Here is a 25685-nt window from a genome sequence, read left to right as displayed (position 1 = left end):
AGCCTCCTGAGTAGCTGGGATTACAGGCTCCTGTCACCATGCCTGGCTAATTTTTGTATTTTTAGTAGAGATGGGGTTTCACCATGTCGGCCAGGCTGGTCTCGAACTCCTGACTTCAGGTGATCCGCCCACCTCGTGCTAGGATTACAGGCATGAGCCACCACACTTAGCCTGTAAGGTCTTTTTTGTTTTTTTGGAGACTGAGCCTTGCTCTGTCCCCCAGGTTGGAGTGCAGTGGTGCAATCTTGGCTCACTGCAAACTCCGCCTCCCGGGTTCACACCATTCTCCTGCCTCAGCCTCCTGAGTAGCTGGGACTACAGGTGCCCGCCACCATGCCTGGCTAATTTTTTGTATTTTTAGTAGAGATGGGGCTTCACCATGTTAGCCAGGATGGTCTCGATCTCCTGACCTCGTGATCCGCCCGCCTCAGCCTCCCAAGGTGCTGGGATTACAGGCGTGAGCCACCGCGCCCAACCAGGTCTTTTTTAATGTTAAGGTTTGGCAAGGCAAGACAAGAATTTGAAAGTGACAGCCTGGTACTTAATTGTTTTGCTCCAAAAGTTTGTTCATCATCATCTCTCAGTTCTTTCTGCTTACAAACCCTGGACCTGACTGCCTTCTCTGTTCGCCCCTTGGCTTGGTTTTCCACATGTAGCCTCTGCAATAAGAGCAAGCAAAATGACCACTGTCTTGGGCTGGGACATAACCACAATGTGTTTGTCAGAGCTGGATCTCACTTTGCAAGCAATATTTGTAGACTTGGGTGGTCTGAGTTTAGTGGTCACTCAAACGGAGTTTATTCAGCATCCACAGAGTATCTTATCCCTCTCTACCAGGTCTCGTGTTGGACACTTGGAATATAATGTCCAGTAAGATATGATCCCAGTCTCCAAGGGCTATTCAGTCTGGTGGGGAAGCCAGGCTTGCAGGGGGGCCATGTGGAAGGGAATAGGTCTCAGGGAAGGCTTCTCATAGAGATACTACAGTGAAGCTTTGAATTAACTTAAGGAGGAATAGGTATTTGAAGCAGGCAAATGTATTTGAAAAGAGCAGAACAGAGGTAGGAAGAGCACAATGTGTTTAGGGAACTGCAAGTCATCCAGAATGGCTGGAGCCAAAGGAGTGGGTAGGAGAGGCACAAAATGAGCCTGGAGAAGACACCATGCACTGGATCCTGAAGCTCCTGTGAGCTGATCTAAAAGGACTTTGTCCTGAAAGCTCTGGGGAACCTGTCACGATTCATAAGTGGTTTGAACTAATTTTTCTTGTAGATATTCCAGTTCCTAAAGCCTGAAGACCTCAGAAGTAGCCCTGTTCAAGTGAATGTGAAGAATGAGCCAGCTCAGTGGACATTACAAATGATCCTATTAAGTGTGGAGCATGGGCAGTCATCTATTCCTGGGTTGGCTCCTGATGCAGACAGCAACCTTGAAGTCATCTCTTCCCTTTCTGTGCTCCAGCTCTCCCTTTTAGCAGAACAAGGATAAAGATGTTGTTATCAATCTGTCACATCAGAAGAATTGACAAGACCAAAGTTCTCCAAAAGAAGTCCTCCCTAGTTAGAACATGATGTCTTGCAAAATTGTCTGGAGGAATCAGAGGTACATAATGCATGCATTTTGTTCTTTAGTTACCAGCAAGAAAATTGGAAGACATGTTTCTCAGGGCTGGTTCCAGAGCCAACCATGACTTTTTTTTTTTTTTTTTTTTTTTGAGAAAGGGGCTCACTCTATCACCCAGGCTGAAGTGCAGTGGCACAGTCTGGGCTCACTGCAACCTCTACCTCCCAGGTTCAAGTGATTCTTGTACCTCAGCCTGAGTAGCTGGGATTACAGGTGTGTGCCACCATGCCCAGCTAATTTTTGTATTTTTAGTAGAGACGGGGTTTCGTTACGTTGACCAGGCTGGTCTCTAACTCCTGGTCTCAAGCGATCCGCCCACCTTGGCCTCCCAAAGTGTTGGGATTACAGGTATGAGCCACTGCGCCTGGCTGGTTGCTTTCTTTTCTGAGCTGGAGTTGGGGCAGAAGGGTACAAGGAGAGAGCAGCACATGTCACCGACCAGCAGGTTCCTGCCAACCTCATAGGGTTGGTAGGATTGAGATAAGCCATGTAAGGACTTAGCACAGTGCCTGGTATACGGTCAGCCCTTAGTAAATGCTACTGGTTATTGTGTTTTGTTTTTGGTTTTTTTTAGTGGTTACTGTTAATGTGTATACAGTCAAGCGTTGCTTAACAGTGGGGACTACACTGAGAAATGTATCATTAGGTGATTTGGTTGTTGTGCAAACATCATAGGATGTATTTACACAAACCTAGATGGTATATAGCCTATTGCTCCTAGGCTGCAAACCTGTACAGAATATTACTGTGCTGAATACTGTGGGCAACTGTAATATAATGGTAAATACTTATCTATACATATCTAAACATAGAAAAGGTACAGTAAAAATACAGTATAAGATAAAAAATGATCCTGCTGTATAAGACATTTACAATGAATGGAGTCTGCAGGACTGGAAGTTGTTCTGGGTGAGTCAGTGAGTGAGTTTTGAGTGAATGTGAAGACTGAGGAGGACATTACTGTACACTACAGTAGGCTTTATAAACACTATACACAAATCTATAAAAATATTTTTCTTTCTTCAATAACCTTAGGTTACTATAACTTTTTAACTTTATAAACCTTTTAATTTTTAAAACTTTTCGACTATTTTATAATTACACTTAGCTTAAAACAAACACACTGCATAGCTATACGAAATATTTTCTATCTTTATTCTATAAGCTTTTTTCTATTAAAAAATTTTATTTTTCACTTTTTAAATGTTTTGGTTAAAAGCTAAGACAAAAACACGTACATTAGCCTAGGCCTACACAGGGTCAGGATCATCAACATTACTGACTTCCATCTCTACAGCTTGTCCCACTGGAAGGTACCCAGGGGCAATAACACACATGGAGCTGTCCTCTCCTATAAGAACAAGGCCTTCTTCTGGAATAATTCCTGAGAGACCTGCCTGAGGCTGTTTTGCAATTGACTTAGTATTTTTTATATGTAGAAGGAGCACACTCTAAATGATAAAGTGTAGTAAATACATAAACCAGTAATAATCATTTACTACTATCAAGCATTATGTACTGTACATAATTTTATGCACTATACCTTTTTATTTTTTGAGATAGGGTCTTGCTCTGTCGTCCAGGCTGGAGTGTAGTAGTGTGATCCCAGCTCACTGTAGCCTCAACCTCCTGGGCTCAAGTGAACCTCCCACCTTAGCCTCCTGAGTAGCTGGGACTACAGGTGTGCACCACGACGCTCAGTTAATTTTTAAATTTTTTTGTAGAAATGAGGTCTTGCTATGCTGTCCAGGCTGGTCTCGAACTTCTAAACTCAAGGGATCCACCTGCCTCAGCCTTCCATAGTGTTGGGATTACAGGTGTGAGCCACTGTACCCGGCCCCTATACACTATACTTTTATAGGACTTGAAGTACAGATTTACACCAGCATCACCACAAATACGTAATGCATTGTGCTATAACATTACTACAGCCATGATGTCACTAGGCAATAGGAATTTTTCAGCTCCATTATAATCTCATGGGACCGCAGTTGCATATGCAATCCAACTTGACCAAAACATTGTTATGTAGTACGTGACTGCAGCTTGGGAGGCCAGCACCGAACCCAGAGTACCTCTTGTCTCTTGCAAGAAACACATGGCCTTTGAGATTTTAACACTGTCTACCCATTATTCCCCATTAAGCCATAAGTGCCTCTTGGGTGGGTACCAGAGACTGGCAAGCTTTGCATCCTCCATAGCATGTGGGAGAGTTCCTTAAATCTCTTTGCCTCTTCTGAGATGGCATTGATCGATATGTCTTGTATTGTAATCATTCATGTCAGGTCATGCCGCTGAACTGTGGGCTCCTAAAGGGTAGATACTGAATCTTTGTATCTGTCCAGAAACAAGTTTTTTTTTTTTTTTTTTTTTTTTTTTTTTTTTTTTTTTTTTGAGACGGAGTCTCGCTCTGCCGCCCAGGCTGGAGTGCAGTGGCCGGATCTCAGCTCACTGCAAGCTCCGCCTCCCGGGTTCACGCCATTCTCCTGCCTCAGCCTCCCGAGTAGCTGGGACTACAGGCGCCCGCCACCGCGCCCGGCTAGTTTTTTGTATTTTTTAGTAGAGACGGGGTTTCACCGTGTTAGCCAGGATGGTCTTGATCTCCTGACCTCGTGATCCGCCCGTCTCGGCCTCCCAAAGTGCTGGGATTACAGGCTTGAGCCACCGCGCCCGGCCACAGAAACAAGCATTCTTAGCTTGGCTCTGCTCCAGGGTGTTTAACACTTGCTGTTCTCTTTACCTGGTTCTCTTTCCCCAGCTCATGTATCAGCTGCCACTGCTGCAGAGATGACTCTCCTGACCATTAAGTCATTGCCTCCACTCCATAGTCTATAATATTATTTTTTAATTTTCATAACACTACCAGTAAGTGAAATAATTTTATTGGTTTACTTGTCTTCTTTACAAGAATATAAACTACATGAGAACAGGGGCCTTATTTGCCATGTTCATTGCTATATTATCCAGTTTCTAATAACAGTGCTTGGCAAACAGGTGCTCAGTAAGTGTGAATGAATGCTGACTCAATGCCAAATCAAATGACTAGGAAGTGGGCATTAGTACCTCTTCTCCAAGACTGAACAAAAGGTCAGTATGGAGAGTGCAAAACCAAATATGTGGCTCCAGCTTCCAAACTGGTTGGAGAAGAAAGAAGTACCAGTATGAACATCCAAGAACTAGACAAAGCAAACTATAATCAGGTGTTGGTGTGAGGCATTGAATCAGAGGCAAGAGAGAAACAGGCAGTGGCTAAAACAGAGCTTGAGAGCAGGAATCATACCTACTCATCTTTCTGTGTCCAGCACTTAACATAGTGGCTGCAGAATAGATGCTCTGTGAGCAACTGTTAAGTTGTACTGTGTAATGGTCCAGCGAGGTAATGCCAGTGGATTGTGAGGTACAGAGACTGTGTATAACTTGGTATCTTGGTTTACAAATATTCCTACTCAACAAATTCTCGATCTATGTGTATTAAGAGATTCTTTTAAATCTAGAGTATTTACATGTAGGTACATACACAAGACAATGTTTTGGTTGAAATCCGTATTACCTATTTATTCAACAAAAAACTGAGTATCTTCTATGGTCCAGGCCATGTCCTTGGCACTGGGAACAGAGATAAATCCTGGCCCTCAAGGAGCTCACAGTCTAGTGGGGGAAAAAAGACACAAGAATAAATAAATATAATGTATTTGGAGTTTGCAAAGGGGGCCACTATGGGAGACAAAGAACAGAGGAACCTAAATATCCTATAATTAGCATCCACAGGAAAGAAAGACCTGACAATGTACATTTTTGTAAAGAATAAATAAGGCAATGGTTCTCAAAGTGTGGCTGGCTAATTACCTACATCAGAATCATCTGGAGCACATATTAACAAGTAGACTCCCAGTGCCTTCTGCACAGATTCTTGATTTTGTGTGTGTGTGTGTGTGTGTGTGTGTGTGTGTGTGTGTGTGTGGTGGCGGGTGTACGGTTGATGCCTGAGAATCTGCATTTTAAAAGCATTCTAGGTGATGCTACTGCATCTTAAAGTTTCAGAACTGATGAGATAAAGTTTGTTCTTTTAACTGGAATAAAGAATGATCTACACATCTGAAATGCTAACTTGTGTTAGTCTTTAATGAGGGACAGGGGAAGTAGAGAAAAGGATGGTAGTTGCTATTTTCTACTGTAGTGAAGTCAGTTTATTTCTCACAATAATCCTATGAGAATAATATCTATGAGGTAGATATTATTATCCCTATTTTAGATGGAACCCCCCCCGAATTAGATAGTTTAAGCAATTTGTTCAACAGTAGAGAGCTAATGAATAACAACACTAACATATGAACCCAGATTCACTTAACTCTAAAGCCTGTCCACTTTCTATAACACCATGCTAGCACCAGGGGACAAATTTATTGATTAAATGGTACAATTTTCTTTGAGTTCTTTGCTAGATCTTTCTATGTAAATAAATATAAAGAACAGCTACATGGTACTTTAGTCAGGCCAACATAATTATCCATGGACACATCCTACTTGGCAGTTAGGGACTGAGGGCAAATCCAGGAGGAATGATTAAAACGAGTAGCCATTTCTTACTCCTTTTTCCATCATTTCCTCACCCGCTGGTGGAGGTGTAACAATGTATTATATATGGCTAATAACTGGGTCCATCTGGAAAGACAGGCAAACATAACTGGATACCCATAAAAATGACCCCATCTGATGTCAAAAATTCTTGGGACCCAAAACATTCAGAAGGTCAGAAGGCATTTAATGAAAATGGCAGGGCAGATAAGACTCAAGTTTCTCAAAAGATAAACTGCCAGGACCAGAAGCAGGTCCAGAATTTGCATTAGTTAACAGCTCAACCTTTAGAGAAATAGTGAAAGGATAGCAGCTTCCCCAGTTTAAAAAAAATACTGTCTCTCTCAATACAGAGACTCAAAGGTGCAACAAAATAGACACAGCTCAGAGAACAGTGGGAGGTCTATCCTATTTTAAGAGCTTAGGGACAGGCTCCACCTATAAAAATTCTTCTGGAAGGAAGAAAACACACAGACACAAGCTGCAAATACTGCTTAAATTCCCACTCATCACATTCAGTGTCATACAACCAGATCTTAGGCAGGAACAGCAGAGTGGAGCACGTTAGATCAATAAAAAAATGTCAGGCCAGGCACGGTGGCTCACACCTGTAATCCCAGCACTTTGGGAGAGCAAGGTGGTGGATCACTTGAGGCCAGGAGTTCGAGACCAGCCTGGCCAACATAGTGAAACCCTGTCTCTACAACAATACAAAAATAAGCCAGGTATGGTGGCATGCGCCTGTAATCCTAGCTCCCCAGGAGGCTGAGGCAGGAGAATTGCTAGAACCAGGGAGGTAGAGGTTGCAGCGAGCTGAGATTGTGCCACTGTACTCCAGCCTGGGCAAGACAGAGTGAGACTTCATCTCAGGAAACAAAGAAAGAGAAAGAAATGCCACAGTAAAGGCAGCTGACAACAATACTGGGGGCCTTGGGTTCAGAAGGCTGGTGTGTAACCACCGTCCTTTCCTATCACTGAGCTTGGAGCCACAACAGTGACATTACAAACAAAAGATGGGTTTCCAGCTCTGGAGAACAACTTTCTTATTTCTGGTATTCCAAGCAATTGTTCAGTCCCAAGATGAGTTTTGATAAAATCAGCCCATAGCCCTGATACTACAGACAGTACATAACTTAGATTTCATTATTTTGTATAACAAACATTGTAAGCCAAACTTTAAAAAAAAAATTATTGCTATATTTTCCCCACATCCATTCTGGGAACATTTACTTTCACCCACTTTTTTGTATCATGTTTAGAGTTGTTTTTAAAAAAATCATGCAAACCTGGATTAATCTTCTCCTTACAAAAGCATTTTATTTACACTGCACTGATTTATTCCTTCAAACACATAGCTTCTAACAGGTGGAGTTAGAGAAGCGGGTGCCACAAACTATGGTTTAACAGTATGCAGACCCTGTACCGTTTATCTAACTATACCTCAAATATGCTGATACCCCAAGCCAGCTACACTAAAGGCATCTCTGAGGGGCATCATCTAGATGAAGTCTTTATCCTGATGGGACTATCTGGTTATTCTACAGTTTAAACAGGATGTTTGGCTTATGCTTTTGTCCAGATGACCGGTGCATGGGAAGCATTAAAGCCCCTATCTAACTACAGCAGGTCTTCAACCTTATTATCCTGTCATGAGTTCATAAAAATGACAAACTCATCATTTAGGAGCTATGAGGTCAAAGTGGCCAGAATGCAACTGCGCTGTTACACTGTGCAAAACCAAGTCAACTGTCTTATAGGTCCTTGTCTGTCTCTTGTTATAACCTCGAACACTTAATAAAGGAAACCTCAAGTATGCTGAGATAATTATCAGAATGTTTAGGTACCTTCGTTCCTGAACATCAATTAATAGGGCTCATCTCCATGACTGCTTGCGATAAGCACACAGGGCAACTCATTACCAATTGCTCATTATAAATGCTGAGCTCTTGAGTTCCTGAGGAGGGGGTGGGCTCTAGACTATCCAGGGCTGAGTCTACTAGGTGAAGGGCCAACCTGTACAGTTCTAAGTCTTATTTTGGTTCTGGGAACATTTCAGTTCTGCTCCAAGCCCGCTTTGCTCCAATTCAGCGATGACAGACATATATTTGAACTCATTTGGTCTGAGGTTAAAGGTCTCCACTAACCCGTAGGTCTCTTTCCGATCAGTAGCATAGAAGAGCTGAACTTGGTTGGCAATGCACTGTGCCTCAGCAACATTCTGTAAGGTAAAAAGAATAATGAGGTCTTTTCTTGCACAGGGTCACAAAGCTCTTGTCTGAGTTGTGTGGTGGGTGGGGGCCCTCGCCCAGGAGTCACCACTTCCAGAAAGTTTCCCTAACTTCTTGACGTCCCTAGTCTTGGCTAGGTGCCCCTTCTCTGTGTACCAAATCATCCTGTGCTTACCACTATCATAGTATTTATCACACTGTATTGTATTTTTCCTCTTCTTTTTTTGTCTATTTTCCCTAGTACAAATTCCTCAAAGACATAGACTGGTTTGTTTTATATCTCTGCAGAGTGACATCTGGTAAATGTTTACTGAATAAATTAATGTGCATGTTCACATTATTTCTCTTCATCCAGTTCCTTAATAACTGTTAAATATATCTCAAGGGGGAAATAGAGAGCAATAGTTACCCAGCTCTAAGGACCAGTTTGTGAGTGAGAACTGAGTTCTTGACTAACCAGATATACACTTGAATAAAACCTGTTATGATACTACCTTGGTCAGAAAAGTACTCCCAGAGCCAGCTGTGATGGTTTTAAAATTTGCCCACAAATTTTATGATACTCCTCCCTTTGATGGAGCCTAATTTCCCTTTCCTTGAGTGAGGGCTATACTCAATGACTTCCCTCTAACAAGTAGACTATGACAAAATGGTTGGGGGCATTGGTGTGAGCCTGTAGTCCAAGCTACTTAGGAGGCTGAGGTAGGAGGATTGCTTGAGCCTGTCTGGGTAATGTAGTGAGTCCCTCTCTCTTAAAAAAAAAAAGAAAGGACTTTGAAAAAATGAAAAATGATGGACAATGATTTCTGCTATCAAGCCATAAAGGTTGTAACTTCTCTCTTGCTAATTTTCTTGCTCTGGGAAAAGTCAGTTGCCATGTAGTGAGGACACTCAGGCAGCCCTATGGAGAAACATGATGAAAACATGAGGCCTCTGCCAAGAGCCATATGAGTGGGGCTGGATGTGGATGCTCAAGCCCAATCAGCCTTCAGATGACTGTACCCCTAGATAACATCTTGACAGCAACCTTGTGAGACTCTGAGCCAGAACCACTCAGCTAAGCTGCTACTCTAGAAACTGTGAGGTAATAAATGTTTCTTGTTTTAAGCCACTAGGTTTTGTAGTAATTTGTTATGCAGCCATTTATAACTAATACATCAGCAAAGGCTCAGGGAAGAGAATGGGCCACCTTCTTTAAAGCTCAGTAGCAGAGAAATGGTGAGCAGGCCACTCTACATGACAGAGGCAGAGAAATTAGCCAGATGTGGTGGCACGAGCCTGTAGTCCTAGCTACTCGGGAGGCTGAGGCAGGAAGATCGCTTGAGCCCAGGAGTTGGAGGCCGCACTGAGCTATGGTCATGCCAGTACACTCTAGCCTGGGTAACAGAGCAAGACTCTATCTCTAAAACAAAATTAAATAAAAATAAAAATTAAAAAATGACAGAGATGGGGGTTAGAACATAGGCTACACTCTCAAACTTTGCAAATGAGTCACCTCAGACATCTCCTACTTTTGCTATACATTCTGCAGTTCTAGTTGGCCAGAGGTACTTGTCCATTATCACCGTGTTCATATGGCCAAAATTAAACCTCAAAAGGTCATGGAAAATCCCCACTAAAAACTTACTGCCAAAAGTATGCTATGTCTAGCTAGAGAATGATGAAGACGGGTTTATAAATAAAATAGGCTGTGCTCCACCTCTGTTCCCTCTGTGGGACTTTCAGGACATTTCTCATGAGCAGGCACTAATCTCTGAGACTGCATCTTCAATCAAAAATCTTTTCCCAAAAAGCTGGCTACTTCAAATTAATAGAATTTTAGAGCTAGAAGGGACCTCAGAGATCACCCAGTTCTCATTTAATAGGCTAGGAAACCAAGGCAGATGAAGTTCAGGGATGGGCTCAAGGTCAAGTGGCCAGCCAAGGTCACAGCCAGGACTAGACCTCTAGACTCCCTGGTTGGTATTCCCCCCAATTCATCCTGCTGTTTCTGGTACGGCAAGATAATTAAGATTGATTAAGGCCAATAAATACTTCATCTATTTTACCTTTCTTAAATTCACACATGCCTCAAGAGCAAATCATTTCTAAAGCAAGTGCACTGCTATAATCTGAGGATACCACCACTCTCTCAGTCCCTGGGCTACAGGGCCTCTGACATCAACTTTTATCTGAAGCTTGGGGTGGTGAAGGCAGGAGTAAGTTCAGCTGTGTTCACCTAGAACACTGGTGTTCAAACTATTCTGTAGAGTCCTTGGGGCTCTGTGGAAGTGCCTCAGGTCCCTTCACCTCTGTTTTAGCTGTCATATCCTGGGGTTTTACATAGTAAGATTTTGTTTGGATAAAGGGGTCTTCCTACTACTTTAAAAAGAAGTTTGGGCTGAGCGTGGTGGCTCACGCCTATAATCCCAGCACTTTGGGAGGCCAAGGCAGGCGGATCACGAGGTCAGGAGATTGAGACCATCTTGGCTAACATGGTGAAACCCTGTCTCTATGAAAAATACAGAAACAAAATTAGCCGGGCGTGGTGGTGGGCACCTGTAGTCCCAGCTACTCGGGAGGCTGAGGCAGCAGGAACCCAGGAGGCAGAGCTTGCAGTGAGCTGAGATCTAGCCACTGCACTCCAGCCTGGATGAAAGAAAAAAAAAAAGAAGTTTGAAGACCACTAGTACAGTGAGTAGGAAAGTAAGACACAGGGAGAGATGTCTATCTCTCATGGAGGGTTATAGAAAGGCAACCCCCACCAGCCCTTATTCTCCCCCTGCCTTTTATTCTCTTGGCTCTCAACATGAAGCAACAGTCTCCTCCTTTTCCAAGACCCAATAAGATAAATATACTAACTCCCTGTGCTGCTCAATAAAGAGGTATTTTAACAAACTTGATTCCTCCCTTTCAATTTTCAAATCTACAATCAACACACCAAGTCCTGCCTATTTTATTCCCTACATATTCCTGGGGTCATTCTCTTTCCTCCGTCTCTACTACCACTGCTGTAGTTCAAGTTTTCACCACTTCTTGTGCAGACTATTGCAACTGACTTCTAAATTATCATACTGACTAGACTTGAACTACAGAATGTTTAGGAAGCAAATAATTAAGGTTAATAATTAATAGGCTAGGTCTTAAAATCCAACTCTTTATGGGTTCTTTTCTGTTCAAACCCTTTAATGACTCTTTTCATGCCCTCAGGGTAAAGCCAAATCTCTAAACGCAAACCACCAAACCTTATATACAGACACATACATACACACACAAGTGATACCAAACTCTTTACAATACTCCAAGTCATTTTATGTCTCTTAGTGTTTCCTTTTGCTATTCCCTCTGTCTGAAACATTTCTCTCCTTCTTTATCAGGCTAAACTCCTGCTATTTGAAGGTTCAGTCCGGTGTCATCCTCAGGAAATATTACTCCCTTTGGCCCAGGGATACTGCCCCACTCTCTATCCCTAGAACCTTCTGCATGTCTATCCTAGCACTTACTGCATTTCAATGAAATCATCCATTGACATAGATGTGGAGGCAAATAAAGCTAGATTTTTAAATATTCCATTAGTTTTTAGCATTAAAGTTAGTTAGTTTGGAAGAAATCTCTAGTCTCCATGTATGTCGATTCATTTGACATTAACGCTTTACCACAGTTGGAAATACTATGCCTAAAGTGCACAGTTCATGTGTGAGTATACAGGGGATCATATATTCATGTTATACTTCTAAGTTTCTCTAAGTCATGTACAACAAGTTCTAACATGTCTAGTTCTATACTACATTGGAACCTCACAGTCAAGCTGATTTATACAAGGCAAATATGTATTGTCTTATATGCTGTCAAATGTTAAAAGGCCAGGAAGCAAATTTTAACAATTGCAGCAGTTTGAGACCACCAGAGTGAGGTGGTAAAAATGGCAAACAGCAGAATGGGCCTCCTCTGACCTCTAGGATCCACTTTTAATATGATTAGATGCTGTGCTCTGCCGAAGACCAAAAAATATAGTACAATCTCTATATTGTCACTCACTCGCATGGTCAAATTATGTCCTATCTTTCCAGCTCACTTCCAACTGCCACAACCCATTAGGACTCATAATTCTTACTGTCTCTAACCTCCCTTATATTTTCACTTTCCTCATTATCCAGCTTCCATTCCATGGTCAATAATCATTTCTTTGCATTCACCTTTAACTTCCTTCAGACCATAGATAATACGTAAATAAATGAACATGGCTGTGTTCTAATAAAACTTGAAATACTATTTTTCTTTAATAATAGCTTTTATTATTAAACAATTTCTGTATTTCTTTAAGAATAAAGAGATTTTGGCCCGGCGTGGTGGCTTACGCCTGTAATCCCAGCACTTCTGAAGGCTGAGGTGGGTGGATTACCTGAGGTCAGGAGTTCGAGACCAGCTTGGCCAACATGGTGAAACCCTGTCTCTACTAAAAATACAAAAATTAGCCGGGCGTGGTGGCACACGCCTGTAATCTCAGCTACTCAGGAGGCTGAGGCAGGAAAACTGCTTGAGCCTGGGAGGTGGAGGTTGCAGTGAGCCGAGATTGTGCCACTGCACTCCAGCCTGGTCAAAAAAAAAAAAAAAAAAAGGTTTTCCCCCTAATCATTTAAAGAGGCAGAAAACACTCTTAACTCGTGGGCGTTATAACAACAAGCAGTGGGCTGGATTTGGCCCATAGGCTGTATAGTTTGCTGACGCTTGTCCTAGACAACAATTTTGTACTTCCTTTTTTTGACTCAAATGTCCAACACTTTTCCAACCTTGCTTTCAACTGATAACTTTTCTTTCTTCTCACTGAGCAATCTGCAGGAAACTCATACCACTACCTCTATCCATCTAATTGTACAGTGTCCTTACACTCTGGCTTCTCTCCTGCTATCTTATTCCTGGTAAATATCAACCCCTCATTACCAGACTTGCCCACTCAAAAATATCACTTCTCCCTGCTTTCTCCTGTATCATCAACATTTCCCTCTCTACTGGATCTGTCTTTTTTTTTTTTTTGAGACAGGGTCTGGGTCTGTCGCTCAGGCTGGAGTGCAATGGTGCAATCTCGGCTCACTGCAACCTTTCCTGCTGGGGCGTAAATGATCCTACTACTTCAGCCTTCCGAGCAGCTGAGATTACAAGTGCATGCCACCATGCCTGGCTCATTTTTGTATTTTTTGTAGACACAGGGCTTCATCATGTTGGCCAGACTGGTCTCAAACTCCTGAGCTCAAGTGATCCACCCACCTTGGCCTCTCAAAATGCTGGGATTACAAGCATGAGCCACTGTGCCCAGCCTCAACTGGACCTTTCCCATCAGCATACAAATATGTTATCTTTCTCATATTTGAAACAAAAGATACTCTTGGGTGCACTTCTCCACCTCCAGCTAATACCCCATTCTCTCCTTCCCTTTATAGAAATGCCCCTTGAGTTTCTATGCTGATTCTTCAGTTTGTCTTTCTATCTTCTCTTAAATCTACTCCAATCACACTTTTATGAAACTGCTCTTATAAGGCCCCCAGTGACTTCCGTGTTTGTGAAATCAGTAAATTCTCAGTCCTCATCTCATTTGCCCTAATAAACAAGGGAGATTTGGTGAGTTGAGCAGTCCCTATTCCTTGAAACATTCACTTTTATCTTCCAGGGCATTCTACCATCTTAATTTTCCTTCTACCTCACGGCCATTCCTTCTTAATCTTTGCTGATGCTTCTTCATCTCTCCAGGGATGGAGACCCTTCTCTCAGTTCTTAGATCTCTTCTCTTCTCTATTTTTACTTACATCCTTGGTTGATTTCATTCAGTCCCATGGTTTTAAGTACAATCTGTATGCTGACAACTCCCATATTTACATCTCCAGCCTGGACCTCTCCCATGAAGTCCAGGCTCATATATCTAATTGTCTACTACTTGGGTACTAATAGGCATCTCAGATTTAACACATCCAAAAGTGAGCTCCTGATTTTCCTGTCAAGCCTATTCCTCCTGCAATCTTACCTATCTCAGTTAATGGCAATTCCATATTCTCAGGCAGAATTGTGGCTAACTTTCAGTTGAATGTGATGAATGGAAGGATTAACATGGAAGGAAGAATGGGAGAGATGGAACTGAATAGCTTCAAGAATAACAGGGAAGTAGAAGCCTCATTGTGTCCTAGTTTTGTGGGTCACTGCTACTGTGAGATATCAGCTGAGTGATATCACTTCTTTCTCCCTATGCAGCTGGTAAGAGAAAGAGAAAAAATAAGTGGGTGCTGTAATGAAGACTGTTAGGGGAAAGTGTCCACTGTTTGGGGACATTCTGAACTTAACCTCTGCCAGATAAATGTGGCTGAAATGAGCAAGGACTAGATAAACAATATACAGTAATCACAACACTGCTCCTGGCACCTGGATGTGCAGAGAGAACACAATGGGCACCATCAGCTATGAGCATATGGTCAATGCTCTATCTCAGTGATTCTCATCTAGGAATGGGAAAAGGAGGAAAGAAAAACCCTATAAATGATGAATGTTGTACAAATGAACAGTATGAAGGAAGATAAAATATTGAGAGCTATCCCAGGCTTCCATACAACTCTTCCCTATAATTAAGAAGCCGTAATTTACTTGTCTACAATCCCTTATCTGAAACCTTTAGGGCCTGATGTGTCTTAGATTCAGAATTATTGAATTTTAGAAAGATAATAGGTATAGATACTGTATAACTGTATATTATGTGACTCCCCATATTCAAACACATTAATATTTCCCTAGTAAAATGCATAATACACCACACCAAGTGGGATTAGTTATATAAGTAGTTTCACATCAGTTTAAAGATTCAGTTACCAAATGAGTTCAAGTTTTGTGATCAGATGAGAACAAAAACATTTTGTGATCAAATGAGAACAAAAACATTTTGTTCTCAGAGCCCATGGGTTTCAGAATTGTGAATAAATGATTGAGGATCTGTACTAACTTCAGATTGGAAGATCTTGAGCAAGACAACTTTACTGTCAACTTTAAAATAAGTAAGAAACAATGTATATGTAGCTCTCTGAAATTCTCTCTCACCAGCTTTGGCAGAATAGTAATACCTTCAGTGCCACGAGGTAAATCCAAAGAGTTTTACAAATTAATTCTTACCAGAAATGTGGAATCCATTTCTGCAGTCATCAGCACTATGCCCTTTTCTTCCTTAAGTTCAGGATAGTGATATAAAATCAGCTGACTGGCTGCAGCTTCCCCTCGGGTCTGCAAGGTGGAACACTTATCAAGGCACAATAAGGTACCCTCACAACAAACTGCAATTTCAAAGCAATAGACAGTCTAGAGGAAATTCTGGCTCTTAACAGCCCCTTGGGTGGCTAGTGAGTTGGAGGACTGGTATGTGGCGGTAAGGTCAGCCTGCAAAGGCACAGTGAAACTGACAGTTTGCACAGTGTTATTTGTGTCTTCAACTGGAAAAGCTTTGGCTTTTTTCCCAGAAAATGTTTACAGTAGGCAGTGAATCTGTCATTGTGACCATACATTTAAAAACAAAATGGCACAAGCAGCTACCAAATCAAGTTCTAAAGAAAGCAATGTGCTTGTGTAATTGCCACTTTTATGGACTAGTGCATTTCACAGCTGAAATCTACTCCCTTGGCTGGCTCTGAAGACTGAGCTCTTTTAAGCTGTAGCAGTAGCTGGAGAGTTTGCACATGAGCCAGATTTGTAATGTGCAGTTCTAAAATATAATCTGGGTTGGGGGGTGAAGGGGAGAAGGATGGAAACACCATAATTTTATGAAGAATGATCAGGGCAGTAGTGGTTATTAAATCTCAAGTCTAGACTAGGTAGAGAGGATGGGTTCAAAGCTAAAGCCCCTGTATAGCACAGGAGGAAACAATTACATTCAAAAGAAGATTCCTGGACTTTATCTCTAAAATTTCAGCGAGTCTTTTTAATTATAAATATCTAACTATCACTAGGGTACTTGTAATAGTTCAGCATCTCATTTTTCTTGAACATACTTCTAATGTTACACTGATCATTTTGGTCGTCATCCTAATATTGTATTAATCACTTTTATTGTAATTATGTTTCTGGCTCTTTCTCCTATACCTGAATATTAGCTCCATGAAGGCAGGAACCTTGTCTCATAGATCTCCAAGTCTCAGCACAGTTCCCAACACAGTCGCATAATGATTAAGTTCACAGAGTTTGTAGTCTCATAACCTGGGCTCAAACCTGGCTCTATCACTTATTAGACAGTGTGAACTAACTTCTCTGAGGCCACTTTCTTCTTTGTAATTACAAATAATAACAGTAAGTATCTCATGGCGTATTTGTGAGGATTAAAGGACATAATGTATATAAAACATGTGGCACATAGTAAGTACATCAAATGTCGGTTATTAAAGTATGTGCTCAATAAAAGGTTGTTAGATGTATTACAAAATAGCAAAGTAAAAAGCTGCTCCTTCATTTTTGCATTCTTTACCCCAACTTCAAAGCAAATATAACTCATGCTTGTTTTTTGCCACATTTGGCCTCCAAATATAGAATGCCAATCCTAGTTATGATTTAAAATATTGACTTTTATTTTAAAAGTTTTAAATGTTTTGAATCTAACATTTAAATATAATTAAAGTTAATATTGTTTTGTTGGAAATAAAACAAAGAAAAAAGGAAGAAAGCAAACAAAATAACATTTATTAAACAGAAACTATTCACTTAGCATGTTGGAAGGTGTTGACTTAGTTAATAAAACACATTTAAGACTTGGAGCTTTCCTCAAGGGGCTTCTAGCTTGGGTTGAAAATATAACCATCATAACTCAGGCATGTTTGTTAAATGAGGCACATGCAGTATGTGCAACTAGAGGTCTGGGGAAGAGACAAAAGAGAACCAGAAGTAGTCAGAGAAGGTGTTTTGGAGTCTTTTCCAATTTCCAGGTATTGAGGAGGGCCTAGAAAACTAGTCCACCACAAAAAGTATGACAATTCAAGTGTGCCACAATAATACATGCTTGGAGTAAGTAGATATTCTGTGTCCTTGAGCCTCAGCAAGGGTTTCTAGTCCCACCAAGGGATAGTCCTCTTTCCTCTAGAGGAAGGGCACAAGCCACCTACCTGAATATTTATAAGTGCAGTGAAGTGGAGTTCAGTACCTGTCCATTGTCCTACAAAGAACTCATAACCTTCCCTTCTTGGCAGAGCACACAGAAACTGAAAAACAGATATACAAGGAGACGGATGAATAAATGAAATCATTTGCTCTATATCCAACCACCTATAACATTCATTCCATTTCCTCCATATTTAGTTTTTAAAACATTTTTAAATTTTTTTTTTTTTTTTTTTGAGACGGAGTCTCACTCTGTCGCCCAGGCTGGAGTGCAGTGGCCGGATCTCAGCTCACTGCAAGCTCCGCCTCCCGGGTTCACGCCATTCTCCTGCCTCAGCCTCCCGAGTAGCTGGGACTACAGGCGCCCGCCACCTCGCCCGGCTAGTTTTTTGTATTTTTTAGTAGAGATGGGGTTTCACCGTGTTAGCCAGGATGGTCTCGATCTCCTGACCTCGTGATCCACCCGTCTCGGCCTCCCAAAGTGCTGGGATTATAGGCTTGAGCCACCGCGCCCGGCCTTAAATTTTTTTGAGACAGGTTCTTGCTCTGTTGTCCAGGCTGCAGTGCAGGCATGATCATAGCTCATTGCAGTCTTGACCTGCTGGGCTCAGGTGATCTTCCCACTCAGCCTCCCAAGTAGCTGGAACTACAGGTGTGCACCACTAAGCCTGACTACTTTTTTTTTTTTTTTTTTTTGGGTAGAGATGGGGTTTTGCCATGTTGCCTAAGCTGGTCTTGAACTCCTGGGCGCAAGCAATCCGCCTCCCTCGGCCTCTCAAAGTGATGGGATTATAGGCGTGAGCCACTTGCTCCCAGCCTAAAACATTTTTTTAAAATTAAGAAATTCATATGAGGCAATAAACACTCATGTACTTATCAATCCACCTAAGACAGCATCAGAAATACAACTGAGGTTCCCTCTGCATTCCCTCTAATCCCATCCGAGTTAACATCTATCCTGCATTTGGTGTCTATCCTTCTTTTTCATATTTTAATACTTTAAATGTATATGTACATAACTGTAAGTAAGAAGTAGTAGTTTACAGGCTGGGCATGGTGGCTCACACCTATAATTCCAGCACTTTCGAAGGCCAAGGTGGGAGGATCACTTGAGCTCAGGAGTTTGAGGCCAACCTGGGCAATATAGTGAGACCCCGTCTCTACAAAAAAATAAAAAGATTGCCGGGTGTGGTGGCATGCGCCTGTTGTCCCAGCTACTCGGCAGGCTGAGGCAGGAGGACCGCTTGAGCCCAAGAGTTTGAGACCAGCCTGGGCAACATAGTGAGACCCTGTCTTTAGACATTTTTTTTTAAAGTAGTAGTTTATATGTTTAAAAACTTAAATCTTATCAAAGTGTATGTATCCTTTTGTAACTTTTTTACTTCACATTATGCTTCTGAGATTTATCCATGTTGATATCTATAACTCTTAATTCATAAATATCTCACTGTTGTATGGAATTCTACTGTAGAAATTTATCACTATTTATCCTTCTTTTGATGGGTGTTTCAATTTCCAAACTTTCTAATGCTGCTGAATTAGCTCTTGTTCCAATTGCTGTAATTACTTCACATTCTATTAGGTGAGGTTGATATTGGAGCATGGCTCCAGACTAAACACCGAAAAATAAGTTTTACGCTCAAGATGTTTAGAATTGGGGATGAGTAGCAGAGAAAAGAATGGTGCCAGAACAAAACAAAAGTAGAAAGCAGCCCAATACACATTAGTCACAAATTATCTTCTTATTGCCAACCACTCAGGCTCCAATTTTTATTATTAGATGAGATAAACTTAGTGCCTACCTGACAGATGATCCCTTGCTAGGGAAAATACTTTTTTAGAGCTTTATTGAGGTACACTTGAAATACAACAAATTGCACATATTTAAAGTATACATTTGATGAATTTGACATATGTGTATTGTGAAACCATAATCAAAATCAACATAATGAACATAGTTATTACTTCCAAGTTTTCTTTGCCCTTTGTAGTTCATACTTCCCTGTCCCTCACTGTCCCTAAGCAACCACTGATTTGCTTTCTGCCACTATGGGTTAGTGTGCATTTGTAGAAATTTGTAAAAATGGAACCACAGAATAAGTACTTTTTTGGTTTGGTTACTTTCACTAAGCATGATTGTTTCATGATCTATCCATGTGTGGGAACAAGAGTGACTTTATTTTAAATGCTAGTCCAACATGTGACTTCTGATTAACCCCAAGTCCAGGAATGCCTCCCAAATGTCTAGCTGATGTATTACTCTTTATGTAGAAACATCTATTCACTGTAAGTTTCTTCCAAAACAATCCTTGATGCTGTTGCAGAAATCACAGACGGTGATGACTGTATCCACCTACACGTTCCTTCCAGAGCATGTATACTTTCCCCAAGATATAAGATATATTGGGTCTGTCTGGTTGTGGCGTGGAGATCTACCTGTCTTGCAGCAACTCAATACCACACTTCTGTCTGTAAGTTCCCCCAGTAAATCAACCTGTACCCACAAATTGGATTTGTCTGCCTCCTTCTTTGGTTTCTCAGCTCCTTCAGCATTTGGGGGTCGTTTCGCACATATGGCCCCTTTGCAAAACACCATGTTGTTGAATGTATCAATAGTTCATTCCTTTTTACTGCTGAATATTATTCCATTGTGTATGTACACACACACACACACACACACACATGCACACATTCTCTCTTTCCACAATTCCTGTGCACTAGTGACAGACATTTGAATTGTTTCTAGCATTGGTTGTTACAAATAAAGCTGCTTGAACATTTGTGCACAAGTCATTCTATGGACATATTCTTTGAGTTCTCGGGAAAATATCTAGAAATGGAATGGCTAGTTAGTATGGCAGGTGTATGCTTAATTTTTAAAGAAACCACCAAACTATTTTCTAAAGTGGTTGTACCATTTTGCAATATGACCAGCAGTATAGGAGAGTTCCAGGTGTGCCACATTCTTACCAACACTTGGTATGATCAGTTTTTGAAATTTTAGTCATTCTAATGGTATCTCACTGTGGTTGTAATTTGGATTCCCATTATGACTAATGCTGTCAAGTATATTTTCAGGTGCTTATCTGCCATTGTTTGATAAAATGTTCAAATCTTTTGTCCATTTGTCTGTCCTCTTATTATTGAGTTATTAGAGTTTCTGATATAACTTGAGCTGCTTATGCTTTTTGGCTATTGTGACTAATGTTGCTATGAATGTAGAAGCTATTTGGGTATGCAAATAGAATGCTTTAATTTTGATGAAATCTAATTTATTTATTATTATTTTTTTGAGACAGAGTCTCACTCTGTCACCCAGCCTGGAGTGCAGTGGTGTGACCTTGGCTCACTGCAGTCTCTACCTCCCAGGTTCAAGCGATTCTCATGCCTCAGCTTCTGGAGTAGCTGAGATTACAGGCACACACCACCATGCCTAGCTAATTTTTGTATTTTTAGTAGAGATGGGGTTTCACCATATTGGTCAGGCTGGTCTTGAACTCCTGACCTCAACTGATGCACCCACCTTGGCCTCCCAAAGTGCCGGGGTTACAAGGGTGAGCCACCACACCTGGCCTATTTTTATTGTTTAGAGACATGGTCTTGCTCTGTCGTCCAGTCTGGGCTCACTATAACCTCCACCTCCAGGGCTCAAGTGATCCTTCCACCTCAGCCTCTTGAGCAGCTGGGATGACAGGTGCTTGAAAATTTTTTTTTGTAGAGGCAAAGTCTCACTATATTGCCCAAGGTGATTTTTTCCTTTTATAGTTTGTGCTTTTTGTAATGTACTTATGACATCTTTGTCAAACCCAAGGTAATTTAGATTTCTTCTTTTTATTTTCCTTTACAACTTACATTTATGGGCCAGGTGCGGTGACTCATGCCTGTAATTTTAGCATTTTGGGAGGCTGAGGCAGGCGGATCAATTGAGGTCAGGAGTTTTGAGACCAGCCTGGCCAACATGGTGAAACCCTGTCTCTACTAAAAATATAAAAATTAGCTGGGTGTGGTGGTGGGCTCATGTAACTTCAGCTACTCAGGAGGCTGAGGCTCAAGAATTGCTTGAACCTGGGAGGCAGAGACTGCAGTGAGCAGGGATCACGCCACTGCACTATAGCCTGGGCAACAGAAGACTCTGACTCAAAAAAAAAAAAATTGTCTCTACTAAAAACAGAAGAATTAGCCCAGAGTGGTGGCTAATCCCAGCTACTTGGGAGGCTAAGGCAGGAGAATAGCTTGAACCTGGGAGGTGGAGGTTGCCGTGAGCTGAGATCATACCACATTGCACCCTGGGTGACAAAGGAAGCGCCATCTCCAAAAAACAAAACAACAACAGTTACATTTACTTCTATGATCTACTTTAATTTTTGTATACACTGTGAGGTAAAAGTAGAGGTTCTTTTTTTGTGTGTGCACGATCTTCAATTGTTTTAGCAGCATTTGTTGAAAAGATTATCCTTTCTCTAATTTATTGACACCTTTGTTGAAAAACAACTAACCACATACATGTTTGTCTATTTCAGGACTCTACTCTGTTCCATTAATCTACATGTCTATCTTTGTGCCAATATCATACTGTTTTAATTACTGTATCTTTGTAATAAGTCTTGAAATCAGGAAATGTAAGTCCTCAAGCTTTGTTCTTTTTCAAAATTGTTTTAGCTATCTCAGGTCCTTTAAATATCCAAGTAAAATTTTAAAACCAGCTCATCAATTTCTTAAATGCCTAGTGGGGTTTTGAATGGTATTGTATTTCATCTAGAGACCAATTAGGAGAGAAGTGACACCTTAACAATACCAAAGGCTAGGCACAGTGGCTCACACCTGTAATCCCAGCACGTTGGGAGGCTGAGGCAGGAGGATTGCTTGAGCTGAGGAATTTGAGACCAGCCTTGGCAACATAAGTGAGATCTTGTCTCTACTAAACATAAAAAAAAATTAGCTGAGCATGGGGATGCATGTTTGTAATCCCAGCAACTTAGAAGGCTGAGGTGGGGGTATTGCTTGAGCCCAAGAGATTGAGGCTGCAGTAAGCTATGATCACACCACTGCACTCCAGCCTGGGCAACAATGTAACATCCTGTCTCAAAAAACAAAACAAAACAAAATATAACAAGCTGAGCCATCCAATCCATGAATATGGTATATATCATTTCCACTTACTTAGGTATTCTCTGTTTTCAGCGATGTTTCCAAAAATGTTTTGAAAACCTGAGAAATCATTACTGATACCAAGTTAGCTGGTCCATCCCACCTACTCCTTTTCCCTTAGGCCTTCTGACAGCTCAGTATTTCAGCTACAACCTCTTAATTCCTTTTAGGCACATATTACCAGGATAGCATAGCCAAAACGGTGAAGAAAACTGCCAATAAAACTGGCATCTCAGCCCAGTTTGAATAGCTATTATGAAAAAAAAAAAAGACAACCTGTAATCCCAGCACTTTGGGAGTCTGAGTTGGGAGGGTCATTTGAGGCCAGGAGTTGAAGGCCATCCTGGGCAACACAGTAAGACCTCATCTCTAAATGAAAAAAAAAAAAAAAAAAAAAAAAAGCTGGTGAAGATGTGGAGAAAAAAGAACTTTTATACACTGTTGGTGGAACATAAATTAGTATAGCCATTATGGAAAACATTATAAAGATTCCTCAAAAAAACGAAAAAGAGAATTACCACATGATCCATCATTCCCACTACTGGATATATATCCAAAGGAAAGGAAATCAGTATGTTGAAGAGATATCTGCACTCCCATATTTACTACAGCACTATTCACAATAGCCAAGATATGGAATCAACCTAACTGTCCATCAACAAATGAAAGGATAAAGAAAATGTGGTGTCTATACACAATGGGATACTATTTAGCCATACACAAAAAAAACAAATTCTGTCATTTGTGACAACATGGATGAGCTTGAAGAACATTACGTTAAGTGAAATAAGCCAGGCACAGAAAGACAAATACCACATGTTCTCACTCGTATGCTGGAAGCTAAAAAAAAAAAAACAAAAAAAAAAACCTAATCTCATAGAAGTAGAGAGCAGAACAGTGGTTACTAGAGGAGGGAATAGCCAAAGGTTGGTTAAGGGATACAAAAGTAGAGCTAGATGGGAGAAATATGTTCTAGTAGTCTATGGTGCTATAGATTACTATAATTAACAACAGTTTATTGTATATTTTCAAGTAGCTAGAAGAATGGATTCTGAATGTTACCAATACAATGAAATGATAAATGTTTGAGGTGACAGATGTGCTAATTATTCTTATTTGATCATTACACACTGCACACATGTATTGAAATATCACACTGTACCCCATAAATATGTATAATTATGTCAATTAAAAATAATAATAAAAGCAAAAAAAAAAAAGTTGAAAAGATTAAGGTCTCAGATATCTTCCAAAATGCACTTGTACTGATAGATTAAGATCTGCATCAGAAAGGGCTGATGTGGTAGGGAGCTAAAAAGCCAGAGGCTTACTGGGCCAAACCCACATGATTTCATAAGGCTGAAAATGTCACTTACTAGTACAATCAACATGTGAGCATCTTTATTAAGTAAACAGAGCACTAAAACATGTGAGACAGTATGGAATATGATGTGATTGGTTGGAAAATACTTGTTTGGCAACATTGATAAGCAACCCTTACATGACCACCAGAAACTTACTGTTGGACAGGACTGAGCCCGGTTCCAGATCAAATCAAACTTTTCTGCCTGCAGGTTGGAAAAGAATAAAGTTAACCTACACAAAAACACAAAAGGCCACAATCACATGTAAATTCATCAAGACTGAATTCTAGAATTATAATACAACTAAAACGGTCTTTTAAGTGTCATTATTTTCAAATCACTCTTATGACAGAAAGACAGGAAAAACCAGACGTCTGTTTTGCTGTTCATTGTCAGAATTATGTGTAAAGACTAGGTGCACCAATGCTCCAAATGCTCCAGGGAACTTTAACAAGTGTCAGAGACATCAAGTCACCAAGTCAGTTTGAGGGAGAGCTGAGAAGGCCTGTTCAAACAATGAGTCAGTATCAGAGATCTAAAACATCACAAAAGAGAAGACTCTTCTTCTGGCTGTTGAATTCATGTAGGATAAGGGTATACATATATGAGAGATTAAAAAAAAAGATAGTGATACCATCATAACTACCAAAAAGCCTGGCTTTATCCTCCATCTATGTTTTCCTCCTTAATCTTACATTTACTCATGTAATCTCTGTATACCTTTGTGTGCTTGATAGAAACTTAACCTAAGCCCCCACCCCTCCTTCAGGGAAAAGCAATTAAAAAACTAGCTGATAATCCATTACTTCAAATGCTTTATTATAGTGGAGGCCAGCAAAACATTAAACCAGAGAAGCCAGCAGCATCCCTTCTCTGTCACAGACCTTAATGGTCAAGCAGTAGATGGTGACCATCTCTAAGAATAATTTCAAGAAGGGAAAGACCAAGAAAATGCCACTTGCTAAGGGGAATATTCGCCAGAGAAAGACTAGGAAGAGGCTCCAACTCAGCTCAGGCATAGGTCGCTTATAGGCAAGAAGGGAAAAAAGCTATGCTACAGGCCCTGTCTTAAATTCCAACAGCTTGGTTGGAAAACATCAGTAAGAAAAAAAAGACATCTGGAAATTACTCAGCAACATGAACTTATACCACGCTCCCTTGTCAGAGACTTGACTCAGAGACATTTCTAAAGTAGAAAGAAGGAAAACAAGAGCCATAAATATACCATATGGAGCTTCCAATCTCTGGTGCTCAGGGCATAATAAAAACTCTCAGGGCTGTAAAATGCAGCTTCTCAAGAGGCAATAAACATAGGAAAAGTAAAGGCAACTGCCTGCTAAGGTTAGAGAACTGACTTTCATGTTGTAACACTTTCATTTCCCCCTCCAAACTACTTACAGGAATAACTGCGTAGACTGTATCTTTTGCTGCAAAATATTGCTGCCAAATCTGTACAGAAAAGAGAGGGGTGTCTGTGACATGTGGGTAATCTTTTCAACATGTGCCAAGAAATGGTGACAGCTTTCATTGTTCAGAGGAATATGCTATTTGATAACAGAGAGGAAAAACCCAATGTAACGCTTTCATTACTAGCACATTACAAAAAAGATTTAATACAACCCACTCTTATAGATGATTAAACTGTAACTCTTAATAA

At 40.8% G+C, this 25685-nt stretch overlaps 1 protein-coding gene across 13 annotated transcripts in view; it reads right to left on the bottom strand.

The window, feature by feature from the left end:
- ATPAF1 (ATP synthase mitochondrial F1 complex assembly factor 1) overlaps positions 1 to 25685 on the bottom strand; it is a 49356-nt gene that overhangs the window by 9866 nt on the left and 13805 nt on the right. For 7 of the 13 annotated variants that reach the window (XR_010578703.2, XR_010578705.2, XR_012420547.1 and 4 more), the window contains exons 5-9: positions 25427 to 25477; positions 24185 to 24232; positions 17522 to 17617; positions 15552 to 15659; positions 8343 to 8416 (exon numbers count right to left, since the gene is read on the bottom strand). Coding sequence is in view for 6 of the 13 variants with exons in the window: in XM_074007640.1 (XP_073863741.1) it covers positions 8343 to 8416; positions 15552 to 15659; positions 17522 to 17617; positions 24185 to 24232; positions 25427 to 25477 (377 nt within the window). In the remaining 7 variants the exon portion in view is untranslated. Of the gene's footprint in view, positions 1 to 1021; positions 1468 to 5151; positions 8417 to 8694; positions 11055 to 15551; positions 15660 to 17521; positions 17618 to 24184; positions 24233 to 25426; positions 25478 to 25685 lie in introns of those variants that run through there. The other 6 variants (XR_012420553.1, XR_012420554.1, XM_045371593.3 and 3 more) reach the window with 5 other exon arrangements.

This window comes from Macaca fascicularis, chromosome 1 (genome assembly GCF_037993035.2).
Source record: "Macaca fascicularis isolate 582-1 chromosome 1, T2T-MFA8v1.1".
NCBI classification, from domain to species: domain Eukaryota; kingdom Metazoa; phylum Chordata; class Mammalia; order Primates; family Cercopithecidae; genus Macaca; species Macaca fascicularis.
Note: the sequence above shows the minus strand (reverse complement) of the source record. Positions and strands in the feature narration are given on the sequence as shown.